The 25,767-nt window shown below is 35.1% G+C and overlaps 1 protein-coding gene across 4 annotated transcripts in view; it reads right to left on the reverse strand.

Annotated features, from left to right (window-relative positions):
• Positions 1–6,293: 6,293 nt before the first annotated feature.
• The window catches only part of LOC107548351 (glutamate receptor 2), a 45,994-nt gene continuing 26,520 nt past the window's right edge, over positions 6,294–25,767 (reverse strand). The window contains exons 4-16 of one of the 4 annotated variants that reach the window (XM_016229017.1): positions 24,029–24,225; positions 23,823–23,876; positions 20,553–20,711; positions 20,230–20,397; positions 20,041–20,145; positions 18,870–18,977; positions 18,567–18,773; positions 18,064–18,431; positions 17,366–17,564; positions 15,106–15,353; positions 12,071–12,185; positions 11,020–11,154; positions 6,294–8,304 (exon numbers count right to left, since the gene is read on the reverse strand). In XM_016229017.1, the coding sequence (XP_016084503.1) occupies positions 8,140–8,304; positions 11,020–11,154; positions 12,071–12,185; positions 15,106–15,353; positions 17,366–17,564; positions 18,064–18,431; positions 18,567–18,773; positions 18,870–18,977; positions 20,041–20,145; positions 20,230–20,397; positions 20,553–20,711; positions 23,823–23,876; positions 24,029–24,225 (2,228 nt within the window). In that variant the 3' untranslated portion in view covers positions 6,294–8,139. Of the gene's footprint in view, positions 8,305–10,904; positions 11,155–12,070; positions 12,186–12,619; positions 12,735–15,105; positions 15,354–17,365; positions 17,565–18,063; positions 18,432–18,566; positions 18,774–18,869; positions 18,978–20,040; positions 20,146–20,229; positions 20,398–20,552; positions 20,712–23,822; positions 23,877–24,028; positions 24,226–25,767 lie in introns of all 4 variants that reach the window. The other 3 variants (XM_016229016.1, XM_016229019.1, XM_016229018.1) reach the window with 3 other exon arrangements.

Below are 25,767 nucleotides of genomic sequence, written 5' to 3' on the forward strand. Positions count from 1 at the left end.
TATGTACAGAACTGGAACAAATGATGATCCGTACAGCAGTCCAGCAACAACAGCAAGAAATGTTCCACTGCAATACAAAGCTCTTATAAACGTATTTATAAATGCATTGTTCTGTTGCAGATACTCATATATTTTAATTATATTTTATTGTGGTCTGAGGCTGATACTCTATACAATTAGTACAGAAACATTTACTCATTAAAAAAAAGTTTATTTTTGATGCTTATGATGTAAAACAAATGCCATTATTAATCTATGTACGGGAGGTGTTAGGAAAGTGTGTCATGTAAGTGTGATGTGTACATACACTAGCCGTTTGGTGCGTGGTGTTAATGCATCCACCCAGGAATCATCTGTTGCTATCACAGATTCGGAGTTCACAGTCTATGCATGAAATTGATGAAATTAGTTAACTGAATTATTCAAACATGAAATAAGCTGTATGGCGTGTCATGGTGAAACATGGTGATGAAAAAAATATGAGATGGGAGGAAAAAATATATTTAAATGCTTTTCTGTTCCTCTGAGAAACGTTCTGTTAACTCTTTTTTAATTTTGAAAAAGAATTTGGCGTTTTGAGAAACTTTACGCTCACGGACAAAGAACAGTTTTATGAGCAAATGCAAAGTTTCTCTGGGGAACGTAAAAATAATTTAACTTTGCACTCACAAAGAACAGTTTTATGTGCAAGCGCTTGTAAGTTTTTCAGGGGAACACAAAAGAATTTAAATAATAATAAATGAATGATTTTTCCTCTCAACTCCTTTTTTTCCCATCACCATGTCCCTTAAGGGCTCGATAAAATTTAGTTATTCCTGGACTTATGCTTTGACCTGTTTGGTGTTCAACAGGAGAAAGGCCTGTTAGAAGTGTAGCCATTAACCTGCTAACGACTTTACTAACAAAAATTGAACCAAAGAGTGCAAACTGTGTAGTTGATGCTTTTTCTCTAGACGTTAATCTCAGTTGTCTTAGACATTTTTCTTTTTATTACCAGATCAAGACGATTTCAAAAACTTAATTTAAAAGTTTAAAACATTTTACAGATGTATGAATGTGCTCAGTGCCATAACTGCAGCAGTAGCCATTCTACTGCGCATGGAGATAAGACTCAGCTCAGAGACCTCCAAGTATTAAATCTGCTTCATTTGTACTATGTGTTTGTTTTTTGAGGTACTAAATGTATAATGTGCAATACTTGTATTAATGTAGTATGTTTGTGATCTGATTTTAGTTTTTAATTGCTGTTATACTTACTTAAATGACAACATTTCTTTGAAATGATTAACTGTCTTTAATTTTTTTTGTCTTTTATTGTTGAAATGTATATTTTATGAAAAGGATATAAAAAATTATACAATAAGTCAATTACAACATGCTTTATTGTAAAGCAACAGTTTTCCCCCTACTGCTAGACTATTAAAGTGTCTGACAGTGGGCTTTTCCATTTGTTACTCATCACAGTATAGCCTTTAAAACAGTCTTTATGGTGTGTGGATCTTGTTAGTCTCTTATTTCCCAAGGATATTGAGTCACAGTGAGAAGAGACTAATCCAAAGTTTGCAAGGAATTAAAATCTCATATTGTTGCTTCTGATGACTTAAAAATCATGTATTTGTAACAGAACTGGAATATTTGTGCATATATATTTTTTACAACATTTATTATTATTATTATTGGAAAAATGACCCAAAGACACAAAATTGTGTTCTAACTTGTATTATCTAAATTTGCCATCTGGGGGCAGTAGCTCTAAGACTGAACTTTAATGTGTCAGCAAACACACACAGAGTTGGATTTACATGTTTTAGGGGGACTTTCTATAGACATAATTTTATACGGTTTTATACTGTACTTCTTGCTGTATATTAGACAAAACTCACAAAAAACATTGTGTGTTTTTACATTAAAAATCATTTAGTATGATTTATAAGCCATTTTCTCATGGGTACCGAGATTTTTTGCTCACACAATTATTTTTGTTCTTTTTTTTTGTTCTTCTCACAACATCAAAAATTCCAGTCTTTACTATCCTTGTGGGGACATTTGGTCCCAACAATGTAGGGAATACCTTGACCATACACACACACACACACACATCTCTATCATTGGTAAGTGTTTGTGGTTTCTGCATCACTTCGCAATGCTTCGGACCAGTTTTTCAGCAAAGAGAGTAAATGGTTTGATATGGCATGTTGCTCACATGACTTATGCTTGTTCTTTAAGGTATTCTAATTTGGTCGGCCTATGGCTGTTGTTACAATTAAAAATGCAGATAATGAGTAACTGGTGTGATTAAATACCTGTGATGTTTGTATTTTGAATACAAACACATGAGCTGGTGTTCTTTTAAAGGTTTTGATTTTTATTATCAGTTTTAGAAAACAAACCAGAATTACTTCGTTATAATTATTTCGTTAATGCAAGCAGACCTTACTATAAAAAGGTAGCTAAAAATGATTATCTAATGGCTGGATGGAATGATTATGTGTCTGAATTGCATTTGGAGGAAGCATTTAAAAATTATTAACAGGTAAAGCTATAGGTTTGGTCCAGAATATGAGAGAAAGAAACAGGCCAATGCTAAATTTAAATATGCCTTTCGGTTTATTAAAAGAAATGAGGCGACCATGAGATCAAAATCAATGGCCAAGAAACTTCAGCATAATAATGTGTATGAATTTGGGAAAGAAGTGTAGGTTCTTAATAATAGTAAAGTACAGTTGCTAATTAGTATTGATGGGGTTGCTGGGGCTGAGAATATTCAATGTCTTTGCTTCAGACCTTCGATGATCCAGTTCAACCATACTAATAAACAAAAATTACACTAGACAAACATTTGTGTGTCTTTTTTAAGTGTGTTGAAATGTCTTTTTCTGCATTCTACTGTACGGACGTAAATTTACTTTTCCTTCAGCCTGAGGCTTATTCATTTCACTTTTGGTGTGAAAAGGCTTTTATATTTGCCAAAAATATATATGTTTTAATTTTAAAAACAAACAAGCAAGCCCTATCCAGATTTAAAAAGTAACGCAAAAGTAACGTAACGCATTACTTTCCATAAAAAGTAACTAAGTAACATAATTAGTTACTTTTTTATGGCGTAACACAATATTGTAATGCATTACTTTTAAAAGTAACTTTCCCCAACACTGATGGCGATATCGCATAGAGGGTTATATTTAGATCTCATATAATTATTGATCAGGATGTGAAGAGACTTTCAACCAGTGTAACAAAAAGTGGAATGAATGAATGAAAAAACTGCCTTCCCTAACTTTAAAAGCTTTGCTTTGCCTGTCACCAGCCTTATCTACGCATAATCACCACCACTAGAGGACATCACTGCTCACAACAGTCGCATTCTCAAACATATTTCACAGACTTCTGCAAACTACCATATACTTTTACACATTAACAACATAGGCACTGATAATCCTAGATTCATTCTGTTTCGTTTTTGAGCTTGTCAACAGCCTTTCTCTAACATTGTGCTAAAGTGCTGCATTCATTTAGCTCAAATGTGGGATTGTGGATAAGCAAATTGTGCAGATTGGGGCCACGTTCAGAAAATGTATGTTGGTGAGTGAGTGAATACAATTGGTATGGAATTCAATACTTGATTTTAGTTCCTCTTTATTTCAGAATTGGACATTTTCAGTGTGATTTGTTGTTATTGCATACACTGTCAGATATCTTGTCATTTCAGCTCTGTCTCTTAAAGAAATAGTTCACAGTTCATAATTTCAAATAATAAGACACAGTGTAAGATAACAGAAAGAGACTACATTTTGAACTTATTCTAGTAAAACGCACCGCTTTTTGTACTGCATTAACAATTATAAGCCAGGAGCTCACAAAAAATTTGCCATTTTCTGAAGATAAATATAGGAAATCAGATTTGATCTGATCAAATCAGTATTTATTTTGTGCCTCTTTGTGTTTGTGCCTTGACACACAACTGACTCACTGACCGCAGATTTCTGAAGGGAACATAAATTTGCTTAGGCTGCATATCCAGTGACTGTTCTGTACACAAGCATCAGTGCCTTGAACTCGCATGGATCAACTGGAAGTCAGTGGAGTGAGAGTGTGAGACAGTATTTTCACTGCATTTGGTCAATCCTAATGAATCCAATTTGATTTCAAATTCAAATAATTCTCTTTATATGTACCCTAAACTTTGCATTGCAATTCACATATTTGTTTTGCATGTGCACTACATGTACTTTGAACAAAACTGACCAGATTGTAAGATGTTAATAAACATAAACAGGGGTGTTCAGCTTATACTCAATGTTCAAATAGCTCAGCTTCCTTTGGAACTCTCAGAATTTAAGACTTTGAAGGCCCTTGATAAGTCTGATGCCCCAAGGCACTGGCCCGATCCATAATCCTGGCTAAACTGTGATGTTGTGATGAATTGCCAAGCTGGCTGGGAAAATGAGGAGCTCTGTCTTGGCTAGGCTGAGCTGGAGGGGGTGTTGTTTCATTCAGGCCAAGATCTGCGATTGAAAAGTAGAGCTGTGTGTCAGTGCTGCATACATAGAAAAAGCAATGTACCTGTTTTTGGTCCCAGCTATATGCTTTGTTTATTGAGAAGAGGTTTGAGTCCAGCACTAAACCCAGAGGTACCCCATTAACACTCTGGTCTTATTTATTTTCAATCTAATGAATATGCTATATTTGAGTTTGGTAATGTTTTTTTATGTAATATTGTGTATGGTTAGGGGACTTATATTTCTGGAATAGTTATGATCCATTTATTGCACGGTAACCACTTTCTGTGCATAGACCTGAAAACAAAATTTCCAACTTAAACTGTGGTAAATCTTGAAGCTTTGGAGCGCACACTTAAGTTGTCTCTTTTTAAAGAAGACACTTAGCAGATTAAGTGGGGAAAAAAACTTAAAAAGTTAAACTAAACAAGGTTATAGAAGTTTAAGTTTATTATTATGAAAAGTGCACAAAAATGCAATTTCAAAATGTTATATGAAATATATATTTTTCTAAATATGTTTTACTTTAAAACTGCAAAAAAAAAAGCCAGAAATCTAAAGAAGTTGTGTTCCAAATTTTTGGTTGATATCTCAAAAAGTTAGCTTTCAGTAAGATTTTGTTTGGGCGCAGTACCAAATGTTTCTACTAGATGAAATTTGCTTCCCATTCATTTCCAGTGCAGTAATTTCTGACCGTGAACAATACAAGTGTGACTATAACCATGATTACAAACTGACCTGAATGTGCTTCGTTAATTGATTTGACACTGAGCGTTAATTGGCTACAAGAGACACAACTATGTTTGGCTTTACTGATTTCTTATTGGCTGATAAAGCTAATAAGGATCTAGACACAGCAAGAGGAAACTCAACTGCTGAGCTGCAGATGCTATGTCGGTCTGTTTGCCTGGGAGCCTTGCCTAAAAAGAGATTAAAAAGAGACTGTGTGTATGTATGTATGTCCCAGAACAATAACATTGTATCAACTGAACATCAGGCAATAGGCACTGGTCTTTTACTAAGAAATCAATAGGACAGCACACACACATACATTTTGGCAATTTTCCTCACCCCAAAAGATTACCAGGCAATCAGAAACACTTGGTTAAAGTACCGTAGCTTGTTTATGAGTACATGGAAGCACAATGTGTCCCCAGTCCATTCTGAACAGGGCCACATCTGTTCCTGTGTTACTGAGTTGCTCAAAGCACATTAGCTTGCACAAATCAACAAACTCTTCATTGGCCCGGAGCTCTGTCAGTGTACAACTCACTATTGGTAAAAGGCAGAGAAAACCGTGAAAGAAAGACAACTGTTAGTTGTATATCCACTTTACACTGAGGTAATGATCTGATGAATTGAGAAGACTAATAATTTCTTACCGACCATGAAAATGTATTTTAAATTACTTTACATTTATTTTGTATGTTACATTTTTATTCAAAATACATTTTGTTCTAATGGAATTATTTTGCTTTTTATTACATCAGTCCAGGTCATTGAGTTGCAGCAGTTGCTGCATTTCTGTGAAGCTGCACCTGTCACAAAAACATGATTTTGTTGCTCACAGTTTGGCTTTGGTAACTTAATGTGAGGAATATTCCACAAATATGTTGCCACATGTTCTGTAGGAAAAAAATAGGCATCCTAGATAAGCTGTTTCAACATTTTCATCTTCTGTGTGTTAATTTTGGACCCAAGATGTGAATTTATGAGTGAACAGCTGACATGCTTGTCAACCCCTTCCTGCGGCACTTTTCTCCTTCCCATGAAACAGATGAAAACAGAATATCAGAGGATTCTCAGTCTCTGTTTATTCCAAAAGATTCCAAAAAATAAAGCAATCGGTCCACATTCCATTTAGAAAAACGTCCTCCATTTCATCCCATGGCAGACTCTCCAACTGAAATGATGCTAGTGATGACAAGTCCATTTGTGTGTCTGATTGTGAGAGACAGCTTGATACGATGGTCGTGCTCCCAAATGCACAATCCTCTTGTGTGCATCTGTGTGAATTGGTGTATCATCCAAGATTTTAAGTTATACACGGTTTCTATTTACATGTACAGTACATATACATATAAAACTAATGAACAAGATTTCAGTTACACAGCATGGCATAGAAAAGGGTGATCGGCTTATACTTTATCAATATAACTATCTGTAATAATCATCTCCATCTCTTAGTCTGAAGGTCATAACTGGACTACATAAATGAAAGTCCTAGTTAACTAATATTAGTGATATACTTAATCATCGCTTTTATAAAACAAACAACTAAAGGTTGTCATGCTTTTCACAGTTAAAACTGCATATCGTAGTGCACCTTATTAAAAGTACAATGCATCTGATATGAAAAACAAAACAAAACAAAAAAGCCAAAGATTACATAAATAACAAACCTCTGATTATAGGGTGCTAATTTTCAGTCTTCACATTTCCCCATACAGAGACAATATTAATAAATGCATCTGAAATGCCTTGACATATTTTGGCACACATCAATATTTGGCATTTTGGGTTTTCATAAAATATTATATTAAGTTCATTTATTAATATACAGATCCATCTTAATCGATATGACACTTTTAATATACCATCTAAATTGTGAAATGCAGAAGTTATAGTATTCTTTAATTGTTTTTATTTCTTTTTAATCAAAAGACTTATAGAATTATAAAACTACTGCTTGCATCGCCCATAGGCAAGAAAAAACGGATCTGAACACAATGATCCAAAAAATTAACATCACAAAAAATCAAACCAGTGAGGAGAAACAAAACTACTCAAATCATTTCATTTTTTGTTTAAGTCAAGCATTTGCATGGTAACAATAACATCAAATGAACAAAAGTGTAATTATATACATCATTTATTATACATATCTCATATAATAAGAAATTATTCCAGTCAGACTTTTTTTTAAATATATATCATGTAGATTGAGTAAACAAAATCACATTTGATGCAGATGTTTCGTGTGCTTGAGTTCTTGAGAACCAAGAGATTCCAAAATCACATTGCTATGGAAACGAGATTTTCCCATAGGAATTATTTTCAATGTGTAACGTTGTTCCTCAGTGCAGCATTGCAATGTCATCACTTACAATGTGAAAACGTCTGTGAAAACTGAAGTAGGGCAAGTGTGGTATGAATATATGAGGGAAATGAGGTCATATTATATGTGCATATTCAAGTGTGTGACAAAACGAGAACTTGGAAATGCAGTTATGTAAAATATACACAACAAGAAACTATAGGACCATGGCTACACAAGGTTTGTGAAGTTATCTGCATATGTACACACAGCAATGTGCCTGTATACTTTTTTATGTCTGTCAGCATGTTTAATTTTTTTTTTGCAAATGTTGGTTGTATACATCACCGCTGGTCAAAATATGATTGCACTGAACAGTAAACATAAGTGAAAGTGTGTCTATGCATGTATGGATTTGGCATCCTCTGTGTAGATGTCGTGGTTCATTGTATATGGAATAATTAACTATTATTATGTATGTATATATATATATATATATATATATATATTTCTTTGTGTGTAAGAATATGTACATGTGTGTGCATATGTATGAAAGTGGAGGTACAGCATGCTTGCACCAGTGTGTGTGTGTATGTAAGGCACTCAGGACAGCTCGCTCACACTCAGAGGCATTGCCATGCCAGGTCTCAGGTACGGCACAGCATGGACAGCTTTAGAGAAGTCTGGAGTCAGCACTCGCCCATTCTCCCCTGTACTGCCCGTTATAGACAACCTGGCCTTACTGCGCATAGCATCTGTGAACGTCACCTGTTTCCAAACACACACCCACACAAACAGAATATATGAATACACAGCGATTCACACCCAAGGAGAAAGAACGAGAAAAAAAGAAGCATTCATTAAAGTTATACAGTGCATGTTAAGTGAAATACAGATTTATTTTATATATAACATCTATATAAACTGTAGATGTTTATGAAGAGCAGATGGGGTGGAGAATGATTGACAGCTAATGGGTCTCGCATTAAGATGGCGGAGCTTTATATCAAAAGCAAGCGGTGCAGCCGATCCACAAACAACCACAAACGTCAATGATGATAAACAAACGGAAAATGATGGCACGCCAACTAAAATTAATTCACTTCTTCTCTATGAACCATCCATCTTTTATATTTATCCATATATTTTACTCTCCCTTTGTCTAGCTAATTTCTTTAATCTGTAATCTTGATCACATAAATTGTGTGTAGCCACAGTTTACCAAAACTGTGCTGTCAAACAATTGCGTGTGTGATATTGTTTTTTAAAGAGGTCAAGTCATGAAGAAAAAAAAAATCTTATTTTCCTTCATCTTTTGATGTACCATTCAGAAATCTGGAGACCGATTTAATACATCCTTTTTTTTAAAGGATGCATTAAATTGATCACAAGTAACAAAAAGAAATGTATAATGTTACAAAAGATTTCTGTTTCAAATAAATGCTGTTTTAAATGTTCTTTTATATCAAAAGCAAGCGGTGCAGCCGATCCACAAACAACCACAAACGTCAATGATGATAAACAAACGGAAAATGATGGCACGCCAACTAAAATTAATTCACTTCTTCTCTATGAACCATCCATCTTTTATATTTATCCATATATTTTACTCTCCCTTTGTCTAGCTAATTTCTTTAATCTGTAATCTTGATCACATAAATTGTGTGTAGCCACAGTTTACCAAAACTGTGCTGTCAAACAATTGCGTGTGTGATATTGTTTTTTAAAGAGGTCAAGTCATGAAGAAAAAAAAAATCATATTTTCCTTCATCTTTTGATGTACCATTCAGAAATCTGGAGACCGATTTAATACATCCTTTTTTTTAAAGGATGCATTAAATTGATCACAAGTAACAAAAAGAAATGTATAATGTTACAAAAGATTTCTGTTTCAAATAAATGCTGTTTTAAATGTTCCAATCTTCAAAGAATCCAGAAATTTTTATACCATGGTTTCCACTAAAATATTAAGCAGCTTGACTGTTTTCAACACTTATAATAAGAAACGTTTCTTGAGCAGCAAATCTGCATTTTAGAATGATTTCTGAAGGATCATGTGACACTGAAGACTGGAGTAATGGCTGCTGAAAATTCAGCTTTACCATTACAGGAATAAACTGCATTAAAAAAAATATTCAAATAGAAAAAAAAGTTTTTTTTATTTTTTATTGTAATAATATTTCACAATATTACTGTTTTTAATGCAGATAAATGCAGGCTGGGTGAGCATAAGAGATTTTTTCAAAAACAATTAAAAAATCTTACAAATCACAAACTTTTGAACGGTAGTGTTGTTTAATATAGGCTACTATGTGAAGATTCAGAACTGAAAACGTCTCCAATCCAAAAAGACTACTGAAAGTAAGATGCAAAAATAGTTAGGATTTTGATCATGAACTAGCAAAAGGAGCCCCTACCAAGTATTGAGTACATGTACAGTAAATGAACATACTTTCCAGAAGGCCAACAATTCACTAAAAATGTTTTTTTATTGGTCTTATGAAGTATTCTAATTTGTTGAGATAGTGAATTGGTGGGTTTTTGTTAAATGTGAGCCAAAATCATCACAATTAAAAGAACCAAAGACTTAAACTACTTCAATCTGTGTGCATTGAATTTATTTAATACACGAGTTTCACAATTTGAGTTGAATTACTGAAATAAATGAACTTTTCCACGACATTCTAATGTATTGAGATGCACCTGTATTTTAAGACGTGCCATATTTACATGTCTGAAACATGATCTGCCTGTTGCAGTGAAATAACAAAGAGGAGAAAGCAGAATGATGTTATTATTCCAGTAAACTAATGATACTTCCAAAGGGTGACTTAAAACGTCCAACTTTAACAGTTAAAGTAGCAAATTCCATAGTTGATTGTTTTGTAAACCTGTCACAGTGTAATACAGACTTTGCACAAGAGGCTGTTATAAAGGATAGGCAAATTATATCTGACCCGATTTTTGTTTTTCACAAACATTTTTCCTTAAAATAACATCTTGAATAGTCCACAATAAGAAAGATTCCCCCGAAGAAAGATTCTTTAATTAAATATGGTCCATTTAGATTTCTTGTTGGAAAAAAAGGCCCCATTTAATTCTCAGAGTGTCAGAAAGAGAGTGAAAAAAATATGGAAAACTAAATTACAGCCTAAAATTAAATCTTATTTGTGGACCTCAGCGAGAAAACAAAGAAATTAAGAATATGAAAATGAAGATATGTCCCCTTTAAATATTTGAAAAATGTGTATCAGCATGATGCCTGGAAGATTGTGCAGTGGCGATGAAGCATTTGGCATACGATAAAAAAATGACAAAAACAAAAAACTGTGAACAAACGACAAAAATAAAGCCTCTGCCGTTCCTACCCCACTAGATCTTAACACTCTCCAGCCCATAAACGTTGTACCCTTCCTTATAAGTAGCAAAATTCTGAGAATTCTGCGAGGAAGAGGAGGGATTTAGAGCCTGAGTCTTGGCAACCTTCATGCGTTTGGCCTCCGCGCGAGACTTGTAGCAGAACTCCACCAGAGCGACCAGCATGGCCAACCCGAGGCCGCCCACCAGGATGTAGAAGACACCCGCAACATTACTCAGGCTGAGGGCACTAGTCTTCTCCTGCAAGGGATTGAAGGTCAAAGGTCAAAGATAAGGGAGAGAAAAGATGACATTATGCCAATACTACTGATTATCACTATATATATATATGACAGATTACCACTTTAAAACAGTACAGTATTAAGTGTGTATATGTAAGTGTCTAACAGTACATCACACAGAATACATGGACGGCTACAATGTACAACAGGACAATGCGGTGCAGTGTGTGCACATAAAGAAGGAAAAAAGACGCCACCTACAGAATTGCAATTAAAGACAGCTGAAGTAAAAGGCAAATATACAAACAACATTTACAGCATTGATGAGGGAGAAGGAGAGACCGCATGGGAAAGAGAAAGAGAGATAGGAGGGAGAAAGAGAGAGTGTAAGAAAGATAAAAAATAAAAAGGAACAGGACAAGTTGTCAATAAAGCACATAGAAATACAAAGGAGCACAAGGAAATTCTGAGCCTATACAGGTATGTCTATGTGTGTTTGTGTGTGAATGTGAATCAAGTACGAGCTTAAGTGTGTATAAAATATGTCTTCACTATGTGTCACTTGCATGCATTACTGTGTGTTTATATTACATTCCTGTTTGTAGGCATCATTGATTGTATACATAGGTCAGGCTCTGATTCATGCGGTGGTAAATCTGTGTAGGGGACTTGCTTTCACACACACACACACACACACACACACACACACACACATTACCATAGGCTGTATTTCTTTTTTTGCACAAGCTTCCTTTCATATCACTCTCATACTTTTTTCCTCCCAAACACACAAAGACACATACATACACACAGTCTGCCAATGCTTGGGTTTGGATCTCCCAAACTGAGACAGTGTTTTCACAAGTTTCACATACAGTACACATTCTAGCCCGGCCAGACACACACACACACACACGCTCCCTGCAGTGACTGACCTTACTTCCAGAGTCCTTGGCTCCACATTCTCCCTTATCGTACCACCATTTGTTTTTCAGCTTGTCTAAGATGCCTTGCTCACTGAGTTTCAATACTGCAAGGTTTACTGGCGTTCTTCGCGTATGGGAAATAACATAAATAACATTACCAATGTTATTTTATGTTATTGTCAGTAACATTTGCACTCGCTAACAGCGCTGGTAATGATTCAGCCCTGAGCGTGGTGGCGATCGGCAGTCTGCGCTCCATTTGGCAGTCGGCAAACGCGGCTTTGCCGTGCCAGATGTGCACAGACTCATCGCCGCGAGCAGGAAGCAGAAACAGTGTCCGCCGACAAGCCGTGTGCCTCTGGGAATGTCTTTTTTAGGCTGTTTCGATTTCATTCTGGAGCAGATGTGTCTTACTGAAAGCTCTTGCTGACCAACTGATGGTATAATCAAATTTGTTGGTGCCTCGGCTTGTTTTCTGGAACTGCTGGAAGTGCTTCCTGCTCATTTGCGTTTCGTTCATTTCATTTTTTACCCATAAGTCCCAAGCACGGGTCTGACCTTTGACTCCCCGCCTCCGCTGCCGCACTCTCCTTTGTCGTACCACCATTTGTTTTTCAATTTATCCAGAAGCCCCTGCTCGTTCAGTTTTAGCACTGCAAGGTTTACCGCATTTCTTAAACAAATGATAAAACATACTTGTCAGACAGCGTGAGGGGGGGCCGTGGCTGAAGCGGGCCACGCCCCCCACAAGTTACATAGAATTAATGGAACATTGGGTTAGACAATCCATCAATCAATCAATCCATCAAATCAACCAACCAATCAAAATGACGTTAAACAACCCATTAAAATATGAGGTGGTCGAGCTTTAAGAGTTCTTTTTTAAACTCAAACTCTTGAGGCAGGAGGCTAGAACAGAGGAGGATCAGCAATAGAATCAGTTATTACACAACCGCACATACAGATCCTCAAATCAGTTAGCAGAAAACACTTTAAGCATTGAGGCAAACAAATCTGGTTAGAAGTATCAAGAGAGACAGCATGCATAGTTCAAACAGTGCATCATCAAATGCATTCATAATCAAGTTACTGTGTTTTCAGCCTCTGCATCATCAGCTTAAACATTCTTTAATGCTTATGGCGACCATTCAAAATCCAAGTGCCCAATCACATGCATTGATTATTACTCATTATCAAAAAATAGCTTTTGTCATAACACAGTCTGGTTGCAAAAGGCCATTGCTTCAGTCATTAAGAACAGACATGCATTCAATAAAACAGATGCTAAAGGCAAACATGAGTAGAATGAGTTATACTAACCACAAACAAACATATTATCGGTTTTTCACTACTACACTATGCTTTGTTTTTGAGAGGGTTTAATGTTAGTTTAACAATAGTTTCCCAATGTTTCCTTCAGTGAACATGGCAGTTTATTATCAGCAAAACAGGTGGAAAAAAGGCTTCAGAACCTGAAGACTATTGGATAAAACACATCTGAAACCTTCTCTTCAATTATTTACTGAGCTCCATGAGTAGACCTGTTAATTCCTGGAAAAGAATCACATGAACTACTATATTACGTTTAGGGCTGTCAAAATAAGAACTAGGGATGCACGCTATTAGATTTCTGCCAATATCCGATATTTTTCAAATCATTTTGGCAGATAGCCAATGCCAATACCAATATATATTTCCCTTTGTTCTGAAACAACACCAAATCTCTCCTGTGTGGAAATTATAAACACATTTTTTAAATTTTGGTTATTTTTGAGCAAAAACGTATTTTTTTTTAGAACTAATACACATTATTAAAGTTCTTCTTTTAATGAGAGTACATGATATATATAAGTTTCCATAATCCATTTGAAAAATATATATTACATATTATTACTGAATAAATCTGTATATATTAAATGATTTACTTTATAAGTTTTTGTGATTTTTATTCATGGAAACTATAGCTTTTGGCCTTTAAATCAAAACAGACATTTATGACATTGAAACGGCTTTATTTATTCAGAAACACAAGTATCTTAATAATATTTGTGTATTTTCCTTTCATTATATTACAAGTAGACCAACAGCGCCCCCTAAGTAAATAAAACCCCTTGTTTACATTGTTTACATTTTAAGCCGTTATCGGCCGATTCCAATAGCCTTCCGATAATGTTGTGCATCCCTAATAATAATGATAACAAAAGCTATATAATAAATTATTTAACACCATTAACACATTTTTCCCATAACCTGAACCAACAAAATCATTTTTATTATTATTTCCCATTACTCATTTTAGAGATAATTTTTCTTAATATTGAATCCTTACTCTTAATATTGGATCTATCGATAAATGTAGGAAGCTATTCAGCAGGAACAATTTAGGAGTGCAATTCCAAAAAATAATTGCTTACAGCACTGTTAGTAATCAAGCTCAACAAGCATAAAATAGTCCATTGAAGTCCATTAAGTATGTGAAAATTATTACATTATTTTATTATAGCAGATGCACATATAGCCAAAAATTACCTCAACTCAATTACAAGTAGGCTACTATTTATCTTCACAAAAAATCAATTGAATGCGTTAATGTGTTAATTACAAAAAATATAAAATTATCCACAATCAAATATTTTCATCTGACAGCCCTAATAATTTTTATATAATCTTAAGTCATTTTGCATTTATTATGGTGCTCACTCACTCCCTGTTGAAATCTTAAAACTTAATTTGTTATTAAGCTTATGTTAAGATAATTACCTGTTTGTTTCAGACTACACTATACTCCATTTTCTACACCATCAGTCTAAGAGAGCACTGGTTGCTAGGCAACCTACTTGTCAGCTGTCAGCTAGGATTTTTAAAGCCCTCACTATCTGCAGTTTCCTTTGTAACTCTCTACACTGCTGTTTTTGCCATACATCCCTACACTCAGCACTGCTGTTACCTAGTTTACCTCATTTTAAAGGGGGACCCCCGGCCTACATCAGGGTAGGTGGGATACTATAACAACATGGGCCATATTGTTATACTACTCCACCCACCTTAAAGCAGATCCCTTGGGTGTAGCGATGCCATAGCCTTTAGAGTCAAGGTTCCCTCCGACCTTCATGGTGTCACAGGGCTTGCGCTGCTCGATGTACTCATTCATTGTGGACTCCAGAAGGTAAGCATATTTGCCTTTGGATTTTCGGACACGCAAAACGCCTTCCACTGTGTTTTTAACAAACACAGAAGGCTCTGCGCTCTTCATGTACTGCCACATCTTGTCAAAGAGAGCAATCTTAGATCTCTGGTTAAAGTGAAGAAAGAGATAAAGGAGAGGTTTAGATTCAGGTTACTGAGGACATGATGGTTAGCAATGTTAACGATATCGCTGTAGATCTGAATGTCAAGAATAAGTCAACAACATTACATTTTTTGCCTGGATTTATTCATTTATTTAAAAAAGTTTGTTTGTTTATTGGAAAAGATTTGAAGAAATTTAGCATTACATTACTTGCTCACAAATGGATCCTCTGCAGTGAATGGGTGCCGTCAGAATTAGAGTCCAATTATGGACTAGTATTTTGGCCGGAACCCACGGTTTGGTGACACTTTATTTTAAGGTCCAAGTCTTGTTATTAACAAATCATTAATTACGACTTTTGCCTCAACAAACTCCTAATATTTTGCTTATTAATAGGTAATAAGGTAGTTGTTACATTTAGGTATTTGGTAGGATTATGGATGTAGAATATGGTCATGCAGAATATGTGCTTTATAAGTACTAATAAACAACCAATATTTTAATAGTGTTTAATAAATGCTTAATATTTAACAGGCATGGTAATAAGCAACTAGTTAATAGCGAGAATTGCTTCCTATACTAAGGAGTTAACAACGGTTTAAAGTTAAATCAGCTTAATGATGGATTGTATGTAACAAACATGCAGCTTTTGGCTTCAAAGCTTTACTTGCAGTTTATTGTGTTGTCTTTATCAGCTGTTTGAACTGTCATTCTGACGGCACCCATTCACTACAGAGGATTCATTACTGAGCAAGTGATGTAATGCTAATAAACAAAGTAATCCACATCTTGGATGACCGGAGGGTGTCAAGTTTTTAAAAAAAATTTTTTTAATTTGTATTATTGGGTAAACTATTTCTATTGGCATAACGTTTATGTTTATTATTTCTTATTCTCTTAAGTAGTGGCAGAGTTTTTTTCTAAAATATTATAAATTTTTAAAAAACATTTATAAATGTCTTAATTTTATTCATGACATGACAAAAACAATGTAATTTATTAATAAATAATTCATGATTGGTGAAAAAAAAGACATTGTATCTTTAAAGGGGTCATCAGATGCAAAATTCACTTTTACATGTTTGAACTGAAATGTGTGTTGGCAGTGTGTGTACACAACCACCCTATAATGATAAAAATCCACCCAGTGTTTTTTTTTAAATCCCAATAAATCATGAGCAGTGTCTCAGATCAAACTGTTCTCAGATTCTTGGCAGAGTGACGTAGTTCTGCACAGGCCTCTCCCACGATTGTTGATTGACACTGACATTTTATCACAGCTCTGCCCTGAGTGAACTCTCAAGTCCACCATTGTTTCAATGCTGGAGCAGGTGTTGACAAGAATGTCTTCTAAGCGATTGAGGTGTTTTGTTGTTGGATGTAATAATGAACATAGCAGTCGTCATTTATTCCAGATGTCTGAGCCACTGAAGACGCAGAGGATTACTTTTGTTTTTAAAGGGAATGCGCCCCCGATGTACCTAAATGCATCTATGTTCGCGCAAATTATTCATGATCCAGCTTTACCTACAGAAGAAGCATGTTTTTTTATGAATCTTTGCAAATCACCTTTCCTAATAATGTGCTAGTTAGCAAGTTTAACGATGAATGCAGCTACAGTTTACAGTCTCATGAGAACGGTTCGTCACCCCACTGAAGAGATGGCGTGGTGAGCAGAGCTCATTAGCATTTAAAGGGACATGCTCCGAAATGGCTCGCTGTGAACAGAGCTGTTTTTGAAAGGATAAAACAGGTGTTGTTTTACACAACCATTGAGAAATTTTTACCTAAGTATGTTATAGACTTTTCATTAAGACCCTAAAGAATCATATCAACTTGTGGAATATGGGCATTCGATGACCCCTTTAAAAACATATTTTTGAAAATTATGTGTATATGCATATGTATTTAAGGAAAATATGTTATTTTTCATTTGTTACTGATGGTTGGGCTGTGGCTAGTTAGGACAGTGCCTGTCTGCAGCCCTTCCATACTGTCCACACTGGTCCACTCACCCTAAAGAACTCTTTGGTGGAGCCTGCATCCAGTGTCCCATAAGCAATCTCAGTTTGTTTGGCCAGGTCTTCAGCACTCTCGATAGGTGACACCATCCTCTCCACAGTGAGAAAGGCAGCCAGGTTAGCAGTGTAGGAAGAGATGATGATGAGGGTGAAAAACCACCACACACCACCAACTATACGGCCAGACAAGGACCTACACACAGCAAACACAGTCAGCCACACACAAACGATCACACGCTCCACCAACAGAACCAGCATCTTGTTACTATAAAATCCCAAAAAAAGAAAGAAAGAAAACCCTTTCACTTTGGAGAAAATGGGGAATATGCAGCCGAAACACGGTACCACTCCAAGAGGGCAGGAAACGGCGACCTTGTGCATCTTACTGTTCCCAACCGGGTGAGTACATGTTCACAAAAGAAATGTTCAACCAAAGTTTAAACCACATCAATGATTAAACATTTCTAATCCTGTGGTGGCTCTTTCTTCTTACCCATGATACACTGAAGTTGGGGAAAAGAAAGTTATATAACACCTAGGTTATTTGCAATGGAAATGGATATGAAGCACGAGCTGCAGGAGCGTGAACATCCACAAACCACGGCATCGGTGGGAAAACTGTCAATGCACAAAGCCGAAAGCACACCCCACGCGCTAGCCCGCTAGCATTAGCGCCCACTGCATGCACCAACCTTGGCGAAATATCGCATCCCTGCTGCATAAAAGCGCCCAGAGAAAACCACAGACTATTAAAGATTCCAAATTCGTTCGTAGATTCGCTAGGGCCCAGCTGCCCATCCTCAAACTCCTCAGTGTGCCACTCATAAGGGCTGAAGCGGCTAACGAGGAAGAGCACAACGCTAACTCCGATGTAGGCAAATACAATGCACATCCAGATCTCGTAGGCCAGCGGGTCCAGGAAAGAGAAGACACCCGGCTTGGATTTCTGTGGTTTCTTGATCATAATGGATATGCCCAGACTCATGAAAGGTTTCGAGAAGTCGATCACCTCCTCTCTGACCAGAGTGATGGTAAGAGGAGCTACAGCTATGTCTGCTTTCTGTCAACAGTGAAAAGAGGAGGAATTAGTCGAATGACACACATAGGCCTATAGGAAATGTACATTGAGGAGCTGGTGTTCACTGTTTCTCAAGAGTGCACTCTTGTGTGAGTGAGTGTATGCTTTACTTCTCACCCCGTACACCAGTTCCCCAACCATGCCATTCCAGATCTTGGTCTCAGCATCTCGTGCGCCATACTTTCCATCTGCTACAATCCTCAGCTGATACTTAAAGCCACAATGCTTTGCAATCTCGGCTGCCAGGTCCACACAGTATCCCTCATAACGTTCATTATCGGTGAATAACTCTGCATTCTTTTTCAGCATTACATACGGTGCCTCCTACAACAAAAAAGCAGGGTGGGAAATATGTTAACATCTTCAAATGTAGGTGATTTCAGTCGCTCTTGATGTGGAATACCATGGAATACCTCTTACCAGGATTGTCGTCACAACAACTGTTTTATTCTCCATTCCCATGGTGTCGTTGGGGAAAAGGTCAGATTTTGTCACCACCATTTTGTCCACCTCATTCCAGTAACCAATCTGAGGAAAAGTACACACACTCATGAAATTGAACTTCACTTCTGTTCAGAATACAAAACACAAAGTTGGAGTTAGGAATCAAGAACCTTACTCAAAACCATTCTTCTGGACATTTTGGTTCATTCTATAATGTATTTTTTTTTCAGCAGTGGTGCTGTTATACGACTGAATCAACAGTGCCAAAGAAAAAGAAATGATGTTTGAGCTTGGCTGTCTGCTTGCAGTCTGACTTGAATGTGATGAAAGAGAAAGACTGTGTGCAGTGAAATAAGACTGTCAACACACCTTTATACTGTGTTGCCCACACTGGCTGCGCAAACATCCTTCACAATCAATGTTCAATAATTACTTTTATGAACTGGTTCTTTGTAATAAATTACAATGAATAAAGAATCATTCTAGAACTCATGCCCATCATTTATAAAAGCCATTGTGTATTCATTTAACAGTTCAGTATTTTATCAAAGCATATTTTTATTAAGCTTTCAGCTACCAATGAAAGTGTGATGCTTTCAGATCAGATAAAAAGTCTATATCAATTCATATTAACTTAAAGCTTGTGATACTTGTCAGATGATAACATATACAATGCCGTTCAAATGTTCTGGGTCAGTATGATTTGTGTTTACAAATGTTTAATGTTTACAAGGCAGATCTGTTTTTGATTAAAAATACAGTCAAAACAATAATACTGTGAAATATTATAACAAATTAAAATAACAGTACTATGAATGTTGAACAGACAGTTACAAAGAACAGCTTTTATTTGAAACAGAAGCTTTTTGTAATAATCTAAGTCTTTATTTTCACTTTTTAATCAGTTTAATGCATTCTTGATAAATACATTTATTTAAAAAAATTCAAAAAATATTGCTTTAGATTTTAGTTATCATATAATTAGAACTAATTGTAGGGCAGGGTTGTAAGAATCATTATTAGGTATTAAGTGGAATTTAAATCAGAATCTAGTAAACATCTCTAGTAAAAATTCTTACAATTCCCATCCCCACCACAAGTACTCAAGTTCTTAAAAAAGAAGAGATTTAGTTTAAGTATGTGTTACCTTCACAGGGCCACTGTTTTTCAGCTCCATGACATTGACTGTGTAATTCACTCTTCTGCCGTACTGATCAAATTGAATATTTCCTGTCAATCCGTCCACACGCACCTGATTAAACACATGCGCAAATGTTGAATGTTATAAAGTTCTCACACATGTAGCAGGCATTGATAATGTGCTGGCAGAGCAGACCTGCTTGAGAGCACGCTCTATCTCCACCCCCTGAGCCCATGGCACCGCAGGATTGGCCAAGCAGTCTCCGTTGTTGCCACGGCGACTGATGTCAATCCTTTGTTTATGCAGAAAGCGGAATGCCTCGGTCATTACTTGCACAGCATCATATGTGAGAGCGGAAGTGTACTGCAAGGGAAAGAAATATGAAGACCATAAAAATGTCTTTCTTGGTGTTTTATGATAGATATAACATCCATAACAAATAGATATAATAACTATGTTCAAAATGCTGCCAGTTGCATTTTTATTTGAGCATGATTTAAATATTTGCACTCCTTCACCCTGATTCTGCTGTCTGCTCCAGGGTACTCCTTCTCCTCCAGTGCCTCCCAGCGCTGGTCAAATTTAGCAACAAGCGGGTCATCAAAATCCACTATCTGAAATCCAGACACATTCGCCCCTCCATACTGAATCTTGGACAAATCTCCATCCACAAAGCCCTGAAACACACACACACACACACACACACACACACTTTTTAATAACATAATTCATGCTACACAAAACTGTGAGCTACTGTATTGTTTGTTTCACAAACATGAATTCTTTAAATTCTGTCATTATTTGCTCACCATTGTAATGTTCTAAACCTGTACGACTTTCTTTCATCCATATAAAACAAAAAGGGATGCTTAGCAGTATGTCCAAGCTGCTCTTTTCCAAACAACAAAAACATTTAGGGATTATCTTTTTAGCAAATTATATCTTAATTTCTGGACAAATTATACAGTATATATAAAAAAAGCAACCCTAATTTGTGTGGGCAAATTACAAATATAAAAAACCCCCCATCAAATTATTAAAAGAAATGGTGTAATTATAACAATAGGAATAGGCCTGCATCAGTGGGCTTCTGCAATGCAAGAAATGGATGTGCAGGATTTAGTTAAATCTTACATATACAGGATAGGATTTACCAACAAAGAAGCTCTTGGTTTTTTGGCTCATCAACACTGGTTTATCATTAGATTCCGGACACTGCAGCAGTTATGTAGGAAATTTAATTTCTTCAGGAGAAAAAAAACTGACAGACGTTCAAGAAAATGCCTCTTTTGTGCCATCTGAAATGTACGATGCCATTTTAGTGCCACGTTAAAAAAATTAATATTTTGAGAATTCTAAAAATAAAGTCAAAATATTTTGAGAAAAGTCAAAATTGCGAGAATAAAGTCAAAATATTTTGAGAATAAAGTTAAAATTATGAGAATTAAGTCGTAGTAATTACGAGATTAAAGTTAAAATATTTTGAGGGTATAGCTTATATTGTGCATGCAAATGGACCAGATTGGGAGCACCGCAAGAAATTCTGGTGGCCTGGCAAGTTATTTGAATATATATGGCACTATTAGCAGAAATCATACCATATGTCACATACTCACAGAGACAATATGACTTTATTCAGACTTAATCTCGTAATTTTGACTTTATTCTCAAAATATTTTGACTTTATTCTCGTAATTTTGACTTTATTCTCAAAATATTTAAACTCTATTCTCGTAATTTTGACTTTATTCTCAAAATATTTCGACATTATTCTAGTATTGCTACGTCTTTATTCTCGTAATTTGGACTTCTTTTTTTTAATATATATTTCAACTTTATTCTCATATTACTATGACATTATTCTCAAAATATTTCGACTTTAATCTCGTAATTTTGACTTTATTCTCAAAATATTTCGACATTATTCTAGTATTGCTACGACTTTATTCTCGTAATTTGGACTTCTTTTTTTTATATATATATATATTTCAACTTTATTCTCAAAATATTTTGACAATATTCTCGTAATTTTGACTTTATTCTCAAAATATTTAAACTCTATTCTCGTAATTTTGACTTTATTCTCAAAATATTTCGACATTATTCTAGTATTGCTACGACTTTATTCTCGTAATTTGGACTTCTTTTTTTTAAATATATATTTCAACTTTATTCTCATATTGCTATGACATTATTCTCAAAATATTTTGACTTTATTCTCGTAATTTTGACTTTATTCTCAAAATATTTTGACAATATTCTGGTAATTTTGACTTTATTCTCAAAATATTTCAACTTTATTCTCGTAATTTTGACTTTATTCTCAAAATATTTAGACATTATTCTCATTTTGCTATGACTTTATTCTCGTAATTTGGACTTTTTTTATATTTCAACTTTATTCTCATATTGCTATGACTTTATTCTTGTAATTTTGACATTATTCTCAAAATATTTCGACTTCATTCTCGTAATTTTGACTTTATTCTCAAAATATTTCGACTTTATTCTCGTAATTTTGACTTTATTCTCAAAATATTTTGACAATATTCTTGTAATTTTGACTTTATTCTCAAAATATTTCGACTTTATTCTCGTAATTTTGACTTTATTCTCAAAATATTTTGACAATATTCTGGTAATTTTGACTTTATTCTCAAAATATTTCAACTTTATTCTCGTAATTTTGACTTTATTCTCAAAATATTTAGACATTATTCTCGTATTGCTACAACTTTATACTCGTAATTTGGACTTTTTCCCCCCAAATATTTCAACTTTCTCATATTGCTATGACTTTATTCTTGTAATTTTGACATTATTCTCAAAATATTTTGACTTTATTCTTGTAATTGTGACTTTTTTTCTCAAAATATTAATTTATTGTCGTAATCCTGGATTTTTTTTAAATGCTGTTTTCTCAAATGCTGTTGTAGAAATGTTACTTTCCTTATGACTTTATTATCATAGCTAATATTACGACAGTAATCTCATAATGACATGACGTAATTGACGTAATTCTCATAATTTTGACTTAATTGTGACCCTGGAACACAAAACCAGTCTTAAGTCGCTGGGGTATATTTGTAGCATTAGCAAAAAATACATTGTATGGGTCAAAATTATTGATTTTTTTTATGCCAAAAATCATTAGGATATTAAGTAAAGATCATGTTCCATGAAGATATTTTGTAAATCTCCAACTGTAAATATATTAAAACTTAATTTTTGATTAGTAATATGCATTGCTAAGAACTTCATTTGGACAAATTTAAAGGTGATTTTCTCAATATTTTTATTTTTTTGCACCCTCAGCCAAATATGTATCTTGTATATCTTGTATCTCGGCCAAATATGGTCCTATCCTAACAAACCATACATCAATGGAAAAGCTTATTTATTCAGCTTTCAGATGATGTATAAATCTCAATTTAAAAAAATTGACCCTTATGACTGGTTTTGTGCTCCAAGGTCACAATTCTCAAAATATTACAGCTTTATTTTTTAAATGTGATTATTCTGGTAAAATGCCATTTTTTGGCACTATAAAAGTGCAAAGCAACTTTTAAGATTTAGAAGACCTGGAATATATTGCATAAGCAATATTAGCCACCTATCTGGTGCTTTTAAAATTTTTGGGAGCTTGACACAACTCCTGCTAACTGTATAATTTAGCTGTATTGGATTTATTTTAAAACTTTCTCTTTTTGGGAAATTTTTGGGAAAAATGTTTCTTTTAACTGGCAGACGTAAAAAAAAAAAAAAAAGAAAGATCTTTGACAACTTACAAAATTTGCAATGATGTAATGATATCCTTTCACATGTCGACCGATCGTGATCACCTAAGGAGAAGCAGATAAAAAACATAATTCACAAGAGCAATTTAATTAAAGCGCCTCATAATGAATGTTAAAGGTGTACGCAGTACATCATCCTTTAACTACATTCCTGACCTTACACGTGTGCTGTAATGTGTTTTTAGTGCGTCATTCACCTGCTCCATAATGTCCTTGACTTTGTCCTGTTCACAGTCTAAAATGACTCTCCTCTCTTTCTTGTTCTCCAGGTCCTGAAAGAGGGAGCGATATGCCTCGTCTTTCCACTCATCCTTCAGGTTTCCAACGTTTATGGCTGTTACCTGCCATTTCCTCTCTGCTGCTGTGTCCAGCACTGCCTGCAGGGTAGACAGGCCTACATAGGGAGATGCACAGCAGTGAGTGCCTCACATCAAATGTCTTCATAAAATTTTTCATCAATCTGCTCAAGCTTTAATTACCTTCCTAAAGTGTAATTGCTTTAAAACCCCACGTCTACTTGCCTCACTGTGTCTTTTTAAATGAGATTCAATCTCAATTACGGTTACTCTCTGTTTTAACCACTGTTCTACTTTAATCAACCACTGCTCCAAATTACACCCAGAGACCTTGATATCAGGAGTATTTTTATTGCCCTAGAAGGCCCCTTGGGACACTTTTTCTCCTTCATTTATCATTTCTCCTCCTCGCTCTCTTTATTTCAGCGTTCTCTCTTTTGGTCATCTGCCCTTTCATACTCCTCTTCTCTTAAGCTTCCCTCCTTACTGCGCATCTCTCCCTCCTCTCCCTCTCTCGGTTGATTTCATATCTAGGTCTTGGGGGAGAGATTTATTTCGCCGCCACAAACCAGAGATGCAGCACATCACGGACACTCCAGTCAATAGTGAAAACATTCAGAAAGCATTCAGCTAGCATAGTCGCAATATCAGAAATTCTGAGACTGCCAAACAATGGCAGAAGCCCTTTTACAATGCTTGTTATATCTAAATATTTATGTATTTCTCCTTATTTAATTATTTTAAAGAGATTTATTTTTAATTATTTCCAATTAGAAGAACCATTGTTTTGACTAAACAGACACTGCAGTTGATTCAAAACCTGAACTTATCTGGAAACCTGAACATATCTGCAAAAAAAAAAAATATATATATATTCTTGATTTTCTCTAAAATATTTCATTAGCTAGTTCTTTTGTGTAATATCTATAAACTAATAATACAATCTAGTAATAATAATAATTATCCAGTAATAAAGCTGGATTCCAGAAACAACTGGAAAGGTCCAATTAATTTGTCAAAAGATGAAAACATTTTAATAGATGAAAAATCACACACAGATTTTAGTAAGCATTTTTAAGTCATGACACCCCCCCCCCAAATCAACCTTGGCACTCTTATACTTTTAAGTCCTGAGACAAAAAAGGATTGTGAAACAAGTCTTGAGGAAACTTAATGGGCAAATAAAAGTCTGAGCAAAGACTGTATCATGATGCACAGCACTTTTACTGTACATTCAATTTGGACAGATAAATTGCTTGTAAGAGAAACTTGTCATGTCACATAGTAATAGAGGACAAAACCTGCAAAAATAATATATAATGAATAAGTAAATAAATGACTGATATAATTAATTTTAAATTAAATAATTAAAAGATGCATAAATAAAGAAAAATAGAGTGACTGAAAGAGAGCAAGAGAGAGGGAGAATGAGAAAGAGACTGTAATGTGCTTATCTGTAAGCACTCCCAACTCACATGCTCTTTCTCCAAGAGGCATTTCACCACAAAGTAATAGAACTATTGATTGAATTCTCTAGTGTATGTGTGTTTAAGTGTGTGTGCAAGCAGCTCTGAAAGAGCCTTGGCTGAGGAAAAAAAAAGATAAAAAATGCATATATTTCTCAAAAGACAGAGAGAAAG

Source organism: Sinocyclocheilus grahami, unplaced genomic scaffold (genome assembly GCF_001515645.1).
Source record: "Sinocyclocheilus grahami isolate Dianchi unplaced genomic scaffold, SAMN03320097.WGS_v1.1 scaffold346.1, whole genome shotgun sequence".
Taxonomy (NCBI): Eukaryota; Metazoa; Chordata; class Actinopteri; order Cypriniformes; family Cyprinidae; genus Sinocyclocheilus; species Sinocyclocheilus grahami.